Raw genomic sequence first — 10,932 nt, forward strand, 5'->3', positions numbered from 1 at the left:
CTGGGGAGAGAGACTATGCCTCTAAGGCACAGTCCCACCCTGAGAGTTCCTAGGTGCAGTGTGCAATACAGCTTGCTCCTCTTTCCATATACATAGAATCATAGAATATCAGGGTTGGAAGAGACCTCAGGAGGTCATCTAGTCCAACCCCTGCTCAAAGCAGGACCATCCCCAACTAAATCATCCCATCCACTGTAATCAAGTCCTCAGTCTTTTTTGACAAACTAAACAGATTTCATTCTAAGTCTCTCTCTGTAAGTCATTGTCTCCAGCATTCAAATCATGTTGGGGCTTTTTTCTGCACTTTCTCCAATTTTTCAATATCCTTCTTAAAATATGGACATGAGAACTGCATGTGATATTCTAATACTGGTCTCATCAATGCCCTATATAGAGATAAAATCACCATCTTGCTCTTACTAATTACTCCCTTGTTTATGTAACGCAGGATTGCATTAGCCCTTTTTGCCACAGTATCACACTAGGAGCTCATGTTGAGTTGCTTTTGCACTACTAGTCCTAGATCCACTCTGAATCCTAGATCCTTTACAGCAGTGCTTAAATTATTCCTGAGTATTTCCTGGAGCCCCGTGGCTCAGGGCTTCTCCCCAGCAGGAGGCACCGGGGCTCGGGCTTCAGCCTTAGTGGGTGAGCTGGGGCTCGGGGCTTCAGCTTTCCTCCAGTTGGCTTTGGCTGAATTTAAGCCCTGCTTTTCAAAGTCGTTGCTTTCCATGATGTAGTTCCTCATTCTGTAGGTGTGGCCTACATTCCTTGTTCCTAGATGTATAACCTTGCATGGTGCATCATGTACCAAAATACATTTTATTTGAATGAGCCCAGCTTCTCAAATGATCCAGATCACTTTGTTTGACTACACCGGGGTGGGCAAACCATGGCCCGTGGGCTGAATCCGGCCCGCGAGCCGTTTTAAGCCAGTCCGCGAGCTCCCACTGGGGAGCAGGGTCTGGGGCTTGTCCCGCTCTGGCCGGGGTGCTGGGTTGGGGGCCGCTCCGGCTGGGGCGCTGGGTCGGGGGCCGCACCATACGGCTCCCAGCAGCCGCATGGCCCCGCTCCAGTGCTCCAGCCGGGGTGCAGGGTGGGTGGCCACTCCTCGTGGCTCCCGGAAGCCACGGAATGGCCCCGCTCCGGCTCCTATGCACTCCAATGGCCCCCTCCGGTGCTCCAATGGGAGCTGCAGGGGCAGTGTCCCTTCTGGTTACCTGATTTTTGCCCTATGACCTTCACTCCTGTCCCTGTTTTTTCATTTGTTTTCCCCAGTATTCAGTTGCAGCCTGGGTTCACTAGCCTCTCCCCTCCGGCTAAGGGAGGGGGCCTTTACCTATGAGCAGCCATAGCCCCGCCCTTTTCCCAAAACTGCATAAATAGAAAAACACAAACAAGAAATGAGAAACTGATTTGAAAACCAGTGTATCTGAAGGACCACGAGGCCTGTGAGCGGGCCACACACTAGGGACAAGAAGGTTCAGAAGAGAACTCTGGACCCAGCTGATCCTATCCGGCTACATCTGCAGCCAATGTAAGCCATGAAGAGGGAAGATAAAAGCTGGAGGCCTAGCTCAGTTCAGGGATGACCAGGGAGGAGAGAAGAGCTCTATATTACTCTCAGAGAAGGAAGTCTGGTTTGAACCTGAAGCTTGAAACAGCCTGCCACCTGGAGAGAAGCCTGGGTCCAGCCTAAAACTTGAGGCGAACTGCAACCTGGAGGAGCCTCCCAGTGAAGGGGACAAATGGATCCTGAGAAGAAGGCTAGGGTCTCATCAAAGATTCCTCAGATGACCTTGAGTTTTGAGTTCACAATTTGCCTTTGTTTTTCTTGGACTTCAATAACCCAGAAGAGGTTGGACTCAAGTATGCCCACCTGCAGGGCTCAGGCACTACTACACTGGATCAGAGAGAGGCATCAGCTGATTGTCAGAGACCCATGGTTAGGTGGGTTGTGCCCTGATAGGTCAGAAGGAGGTGCTGCTTAGTCAACCCAGTTACAGGCCTAATAGGCTGGCAGTAAAGCCCATGTCCCTAGAGTGCACTACGTACTAGTAACCTTTGGCCCCAGCAAGTAAGCAAATGTTTGCATAAAAGATCCAACAACAACCGCTAATAGGAAAGAGTAGAAAACTACTTGGAGGAGGAGCACAGATTGCAGGAGGGAAGAGTTTGGAGGAAGCACTAGGAAGTCAGTCTGTTTGCACATGGCTAGAATGCTAGCTACAGTTGCAGCATCTCTATAGTTCTCTTAATAAAGAGCCTATTTAGTTTGAGACACATGGAGTCCTCTCATATTATTACCCAGCATGTGGTACATGAAACAGGCCAGTTACAAACCCCTAAAGTGCTGTTGTGTGTCTACCAACATAGAAGGGCAGAATAAAGTTAAGAGCTGGTCTACGGCAAATAGCACTTACATATCACCCTATATTAAGCACACACTGTCCTGGACCCCTACCACATGTAGCCACTGCCAGTACAGTTTTCCATGTGTGCACTTTGAAAACAAAACCCTAAATGTTAACAGCTGCATATCTGAAGCCCAAATGGGTCCCTAAGGGCTTGAATATCATAATATTTTTAGCTGAATCATTCTAATCACTGAGATTTGGGGTGAAAAAAGAGAAATGTTCACCATGATTCTGGCAAACTATTCATAAGTGCTTGATCCAACCCATTAAAATCAATAGGAGACTCTCAAATGAGGTTCAGTACTGAATGACTCCAGTGTACCAAATCTCCAGTACAGTCTGAGAAACCTAAATTAGGGCAACCTTGAGGAAAAGTGGAAAAATGGAGCACAAAAAGAAATAAGACAGCGATACTTAACACATTCCCTTAGCCCTGGTCATTAAATACAAAGGACTATGATGGTTAAAGATTTCCTTAATTTCAGTGTTACCGCAGAGTAGTATGTGTCTATAGTGACAGACGTACTATCAACACTTAGTGCCTGCTCTTGCTTTCCTCAGTCAGGAAAAACTCTGACTAATTTCAAAATGAGTTTTACCTAATTAAGAGCTGCAAGATGGGAACCTTCAGGAATTATTTGACAACCTTCTGACATAGGATCCTTTTTTTCTGGCAGTAGAAATAAGAGTTTTCTTTGTAGTAATACAGATTCATCACTAGAGATTTACAACATCAGAGGTGAGAAATTCATTTAATTATCTAGACTAGTAGTTCAGCTAGTAAAGCTTCTCAACATTAGGAGCCCTGGGACTGTGGTTCATTCCACTTCCAATCAATAGTAACATAACTGTAAGAAAAGCCATATTAGTACTGGTGTTACTATTACTCTTCATGCTATCTATTATTTTGTGATAATTTCCCAACAATTACATATTAGTGCTATGTACTGACCTATTTTGGTTACTGACGTTCAAAGCTAGATATGTCTCTAGTAAATATTTTCCAAAATTATTTTGTTTGTTCAGTTTTTTATTACATACTAGACTTCCATTACTATTATGAACAAGCAATATGCATTACATATGTGATAGCAGTATAATCTATCACATTCTGTTGTTTTTGCATATATTTACAACACAAATATATATTTTTTATTAAAAGTGTGAGGTTTTACAGCTTCTAACTAAAAAAAGAAATTATGAGTACAAATTGTGATTAGAATAACACCTTGCATAACTTCACATCGAGATTTCAATGGTCTGCTCCTGCTGCCCATTTAAGTCTATTGGAGTTTGCCACTGACTTTAATAAAAGCAGGATTGGAACCTCTAATATCAAGCATGCTGAAGAAAATGTCAGAACTTGAAAGAAAAGGGAATTTTTCTGAAACTGCCCCTGAACTTGAGATGAAACCTCTTTTTGAAAATGAATCTCTCACAAATGGAGAAGGGTTTCAGGAGAAACTGTGGAAATTCAAAAGCTCCTATATGTCAGTTGATCCAACAAAAATGTAATCACACCTCAAGGGAAAAGACAAAGTAAGAGACATGAAAGAGTATCATGGCCCAAAGAGAAGAGACCCTGCTAATATAATTGGTATGCACTAGGAATAGTAAATTTTATAGGAAAATGGAATTAAGGTAGTTAATCCTTGAATTTTTGGTGAGTTTATAAAATGTATTAGATACCATAAAACATTCAGATTTTAGTAAATGTATGGAGATCATGATCAGGGAATACCATTGTGTTCTGTCAATCATACAGTATGGATGAAACTTGAAGGAAAATCAAGACTACAGTACTATACTTCTTAAGACTGGAAGAGTGGATTCATTTTTATGTCATACGTTATACTTTCATCTTTGAAAATACACCAAGATGCAGTCAAAAGTGTTTGCATTTCAATCTTTAGGTGTCAGTTGTTAATCTCTAATTTTTAAAGGAATTGGGTAATTCATCAACAGAAAAGCTTAAAAATATCACATACTCTACAAATCCAGCAAAAGCCTACTATCTGAGTTATATCATTCAGAATATCACAGAGTCCTGCATCAGTTACCAAAGGGACTCCTGATTTATTTCCTTACAGAACCTGGATGTCTTATTTGGGATACGTGGGAGTGCAGTAGAAAAGAGGACTGAACAATTCTTAAGGTATGGAGAATACCTGTATTTTCTATCTTTTAATCCTTTTGAGTGGACACAGCTTCCTTTGTCCTTCTTCTGTTACTATCAAGTGCAGGCTGCAAGGAAATAAAAGAACACGACTGTATCTTTTAGTCAGTGACCTTGAAGATCTCTGGGGAGACAATCTAAATTAAGAATCAAAATATCCTATGGTTTTCATCAAAACCTTAAGTAGAAAATAAGCACTTAGTCAACATAACTGCAGTCCATCTGAAGAAAGGCTTTGTAACTCTAAATGTTCTAAAAAGATATGTTTAGATTTATGTTCGGAACATTTACAAAATTTAAACTGTCACCTTACATTTTTCTATTCTGATTAACTGTGCTGCAGTAAATCCTACTTAAACAGATAGTTTGACAGTCCCTAATGGTAGAAGAAAAGACCTTTGCTTTGCACAGCCACACACAATTGAGGCCATGGCCTACTGATAGCAGTGAAATATATCCCATCTCCATTTCTTCTCACTTTCCAGGCACACTAGAGAATGGAGAACCTGAACAGGTCCTGACTCTTATTAATGGGGAGTTGGAACACAAAGAAGTACTCATTAAATCAGAATCTTTTGTAAAATTGCCAATTGTCCAGAATAGGGAAGCAAAATTGTCCTATTTTTTCCTATTTCCAAGTGCTTTGCCTCTTCTTTACACAGGGACATATTTTTTGAATCCCCTCTCCCCCAACACTTTTTAACAAAGGGCTACTCTTAATCTTTTCCATGTCAACCAATGCACCTAGAAAGCTCCTTCAGTGCAGATAAATGTGCAGGAAATGGTATGGCTTGATGTTCACTCAAATGACAGGAAATTCTGTTGTAAATTGCTGCCTGGACACATGCTCTTTCCAGCAGCTGTGATGACATCACTTTGCAAATTCTCTCCTCTTGTATCCCTTGGCATTGCACAGAAATGTACTTTTTTCTTTGTCATTCTTATTATTTTGCTTTACATGATTAAGTGAAGGGATGTGAGGTAACCTATCCAAATGGAGAGTGAAAGAGGAACTCTTGGTTTTTAAGCCCTTAAAGAGCAGGTGCTGCTTCAGGTGCTGCTTCAAGTGCTGCCTTTTTGGACAAAATATTTTTGTTGCTGCTGTTTTTACATTTTTATTTGGCTAGCATCACAAATGTTGCTCTTTTCACTGTCACATTCAATCTGGATGACATCAGCAGACCGCCAGAACAGCTGTCAGTTTATTAGGCTCACTTTGTGCTGTGTAATTAGTGGCCCAACCGCTCTTAGGCACACTACAATTCACTTGCAGCCATACTGCCACTGTGGCGGGGACAGGGTGACATAACTTAGAGTGACAGCTGACAGAATGGCAACAATTCACTACAATATTTGAACTTGAAAGGAAAATCCATTCTGCTCAGCTGAGCGGTCTGAAAGATCAAAAAATACTACACAATCTTCTATATGAAGAAATAAGGCCACTTTTCAGCAAGACAGTCCTTGGCCTTCTTGCCGGTGACAGCCATCTTGCTGAAAAGGTATTTGGGAGTTTAGAGTGACAAGGTTCTAATTTGCTTTAACATTATTTTAACAATAAGGAGAAAAATTTGTTTAAAAAGTATAAAAAATAAACATTACTTTTTTATTTTTATAATTCTGTGACAGTAGGATGGAGACTCTTTTTTCACGCTGCATGACTTGTCACTTTTCAGCAACATGGTTGGCAGCAGCAGGAGGTTCAGAAATGCCATTTCTAATTAAAATCTTTATTTTCAAATACATTCCACAGTTTATTCATGCAGAGAAGAACATTTTACCTTCTTGAACTTTCTGCTGGGTTGAGCAAAATAGGTGAAGATTTATATTAACAGGCATTTATACTGGAGTGAGTTCTGATGGTAATAGAAAGCACTACATATCTTTCTAGCATTTTTGTTTGCTTACAATACACGTGCCTGAACCAGTCCATGCTACACAATTACTCCTTTTTATTTAGACTTACACTGGAATCAGAAAAGCAGATGTAAATAAAAAAGATATGGTGGCAAACTGTCTTTCTAGTGCAGTGGTTTTCAATCTGTGATCTGCGGACCTCTGGGATCCACAGACTAAGCCTAAGATTTCCAAAGGGGTCCATACCTCCATTTGACATTTTGTAGGGGTTCGCAAATGAAAAAAGGTTGAAAATCACTTAAATATGACACAGAAGACTAATAAGACACAAACCACACAATGCTTCATACCCTTTAGAATAAGAACATAAGAATGGCCATAGTGGGTCAGACCAATGGTCTGTCTATCCCACTATCCTGTCTTCTGACAGGGGCCGGTGCTAGATTCATCATGGAGAATGAACAGAACTGGACAATTTATGAAGTGATCCATTCCATTGTCCCGTCCCAGCCCCAGCTCTGGCAGTCAAATGTTTAGGGATGCTCAGAGCATGGGAGTGTGTTCTTGACCATCTTGACTAATAAGTCCATCAATAGCTATCCTCCATGAACTTTTCTAATTCTTTTTTGAACCTAGTTATACTTTTGGCCTTCACACTACCCCCGGCAATGAGTTTCAAAGGTTGACTGTGCATTGTATGAAGAAGTACTTTGTTATATTTGTTTTTAAACCTGCTGCCTAGTAATTTCATTGAGTGACCCCTTGTTCTTGTGTTATATGAAGGGGTAAATAACACGTCCCTATTCATTTTCTCCACGCCATTTATGATTTTATAGACCTCTATCATATCCCACCTTAGTCTCTTTTCTAAGCTGAACAGTCCCAGTATTTTTAATCTCTCTTCATATGGAAGCTGTTTCATACCCCTAATCATTTTGTTGCCCTTCTCTGTACTTTTTCCAATTTGAATACATCTTTTTTTGAGATGGGACAACCAGACTGCATGCAGTATTCAAGATGTGGGCATTGTATAGGGGCATTGTGGTATTTTCTGTCTTATTAGCTATTATTTTCCTAATAGTTCCTAATAGTCTGTTAGACTTTTTGACTGCCACTGCACATTGAGCAGATGTTTTCAGAAAATTATCCACGATGATTCCAAGATCTGTTGTTTGAGTAGTAACAGCTAATTTAGACCCCATCATGTTGTATGTATAGTTGGGATTGTGTTTTCCAATGTGCATTACTTTGCATTTATCATCACTGAATTTCATCTATCATTTTGTTGCCCAGTTACCCACTTTTGTGAGATCGCTTTGTAACTCTTCATAATCAGCTTTGGATGTAACTATCTTCAATAATTTTGTATCATCTACAAACTTTGCCATCTCACTGTTTAGCCCTTTTTCCAGATCATTTATGAATATGTTGAATAGCGTTGGTGCCAGTTACAGATCCTGGGGGAACCATGCTATTTGCCACTCTCCATTGTGAAAACTGACCATTTATTCCTACCCTTTGTTTCCTATCTTTTAACCAGTTACTGATCCATGAGAGAACCTTTCCAACCCAACAGCTAACTTTGCTTAAGAGTCTTTGGAGAATGGGCACCAAATTGCAGGTCCAATCCTATAAAGTGCTGAGGCCCCAATTTAGCAGACCATTTAAATACACAAAACTTCTGTTAGGATTCCCTCCGAGACCTTTTTCAGTTGGTTTATCCAGAACAGCTCATCCAGTTCAAGGGAGAACACTCTGTCCAGTTCTTTGGAATCCAATGAATCAGTTGATCTCCAAACTCATCAATGAAGTTTATTGGCATACAATCAAACTACACTTCAGTTGATCAGGCTCAAGTGTAGGGGATGAGCACAGGGTATACCACACATTCAATATACACAATCATGAATCAGTTTATGTACACACTTAATACTATTTATGATTGGTGTACTAATTTTTATAATCAAACTCTGTACAGATAATGAACTGTCCACGAGCTGCAAAGTATGTTAATAAGCAAAGCTCCAGCAAGCTTATCACACATCACTCTTCTTACTATTTCATTATCTATTAATTACATGTTATTTATACGGTTGACAACTGTTTAATCCCACAAACCCAAACACCTTGCCCCGCCCCCTGCCCCACCCCTTCCCCAAGGCCCTGCCCTGCCCTTTCTCCAAGACCCTGCCCCGCTCACTCCATCCCCCCTCCCTCCATCACTCGCTCTCCCCCACCCTCATTCACTTTCACTGGGCTGGGGCACGGGGTTGGGGTGTGGGAGGATGTGCGGGCTCTGGGCTCAGGCCAAGGGGTTCGGAGTGTGGGAGAGGGCTCCAGGCTGAGCCTGGGGCAGGGGTTGGAGTGTAGGAGGGGGTGCAGGGTGTAAGCTCTGGAAGGGAGTTTGGGTGCTGGAGAGGGCTCAGCGCTTGGGCAGGGGGTTGGGGTGCGGGAGGGGTCAGGGGTGCGGGCTCTGGCCAGGCAGCACTTATCTCGGGTGGCTCCCAGTCGGCGGCGCAGCGGGGCTAAGGCAGGCTTCCTGCCTGCCTTAGCCCGGCTGCACCGACAAACTTTTAGCTGCCTAAAATCTCCTGGTTTGGCTTCAGTAGCCTCTGGGAGATAGAGTCCGATTCTGGGAGACTCCTGGTGAAACTGGGAGGGTTGGCAACCCTAGTTATTTACAAGGCCATTTATGAGTTTATTCTTTGTCCATTGTTAACCTCTAATTCCTTATTTCTCCTTGCATTGTTTATCCAAGGTCTACAACTTCAAGCATATGCTTAACTGCTTTGCAAAAGAAGGATGGACTTTGTAATAGGGTCCTCAAGGGGCCTAGTAGTTAGTGTCCACTTGGTTATGAGGCAGTGATAGGGGACCCCGGGTCCGCCCACTTCGCCAGGCTCTGATCCAGGTCCCTCAGAGGGTCAGCGGTGTTTGGCCTGGGGGTAGCGGTGGGCTCTGAGCTACTTTCCCTGGGTCACTTCCTACCACTGCTTTTCTCCCTCCACTTCTGGTCACAGATAAAGAGAAAAGGAAAAGGAAACCAAACTGCCAGCTGCAGCTGGGCTCCGCATACAGTTCTGTTCCTTCAGGGAGTCTTCTCCGGCCCCCTTTTGGCAGGAACCTTTCAGGGTAGGGCTGCACTCGTCCCCACCCTCCTCCTTCTGATCACGGCTACTTGCTCCCTTTTCAACCCTGTCTCAGTTGGAGCATGCTCTGCAGGGTTGGAGGGGTGGGGCTGGCTGGGCCCAGTATAGTCCTTTAACCCCTTCCATTCCAGTGTGGGGTTTGTGTAACCCATCACAGACTTAAGCACATGCTTAAAATTAAGTACATGCTTAAGTGCTTTGCTGAATCAGGGTATGAATGCCACCATCTTCTTCTTAGGGAAGACTTTAATATAGTCCTAAAGAAATTTGATAATGATCTGATCCTGCGAGGTGCTGAGAGCTGCTGAATCTCTTCAGTTCTCCTTGATTTCAGTGGACATCACGCGCACACAGCACCTCTCACATAGGACATATCTCCCAGGATTGAGCCCTAGTTACTTAAGACTAACCTCATTCATAAAGGTTTTGTTTTTATTAGTACTTTCTGAAGCCTGGGGAATCTGTCAAAGCAGTTGTTAGAAGCTGGCATGAGTTAATAAAAAAACAGTATCTTTGCGCTGGGAAAAGTGAATAGATTTGTGACAAGATTAACTGGCATTTCCGATGAGGAATTATTACAGAATCTGCAATTATAAATCTGACATGACACTGACAGTTGCAAGAGAAATGGCACATCACTTTGAAATTATTAAAAAGTCAGGTAACTGATCAAAGGGCTCTGAAAGACCTTTAAGAGGTCACTCATAAATACTGCTATCCAAGAAAAGTTCATAAGCAAAACAAACATGCAAAGCCAAATCATGTGGAACTTGGTAAAAGCAGCAGGTAGTGATGTGTGATAATACCCATAGTGAGATAGTGAGAATAACTGCTGAACCAAGAATGCAAACATGGAACATGGCACAAAATGGATTACTTTGTAGCACTGTGCATAACCAAAGGGACTGAAGAGTGAAGCACTGTACAGGATACTGAGGCATCTGTCTCCACAAGCTCAGACTTGTGTAGTGACAATGCAGAAAAGCAGTGCAGGGTGAATTTTCTAATTCATAGCAAACTATGCAACTAAAACAGATTCAAGAATCAATATAATAGACGTAACTATTTTAGATGGCTAAAACTATATTACTGACCAATCCAAACAATCCCTGCCCCCACTTAGTTTAGATAGCCGTGGAGGAAAACTTAGATAACTAAGGTAGTGATTTAGGTGGTTGTGTAGATTGCAGCACTTTGAAAATGTGATGTACTAGATAAGTGGATCTGGTAAAATATTAGCTGAATAATATATTTATCTAAAGCAACAGAGGGCCCTGTGGCACCTTTAAGACTAACAGAAGTATTGGGAGCATAAGCTTTCGTGGGTAAGAAC

The 10,932-nt window shown here is 42.2% G+C and overlaps 1 protein-coding gene across 1 annotated transcript in view; it reads left to right on the forward strand.

Annotated features, from left to right (window-relative positions):
* Nucleotides 1–10,163: 10,163 nt before the first annotated feature.
* Nucleotides 10,164–10,932, forward strand: part of LOC112117709 (replication factor C subunit 3) — a 20,355-nt gene continuing 19,586 nt past the window's right edge. Inside the window, 1 exon segment of the mRNA XM_026653431.1 lies at nt 10,164–10,260. Coding sequence (XP_026509216.1) covers nt 10,164–10,260 — 97 coding nt within the window.

The sequence above is a fragment of the Terrapene carolina genome, unplaced genomic scaffold, assembly GCF_002925995.2.
Source record: "Terrapene carolina triunguis isolate 2854851 unplaced genomic scaffold, T_m_triunguis-2.0 Scaffold139, whole genome shotgun sequence".
Lineage (NCBI taxonomy): Eukaryota > Metazoa > Chordata > Testudines > Emydidae > Terrapene > Terrapene triunguis.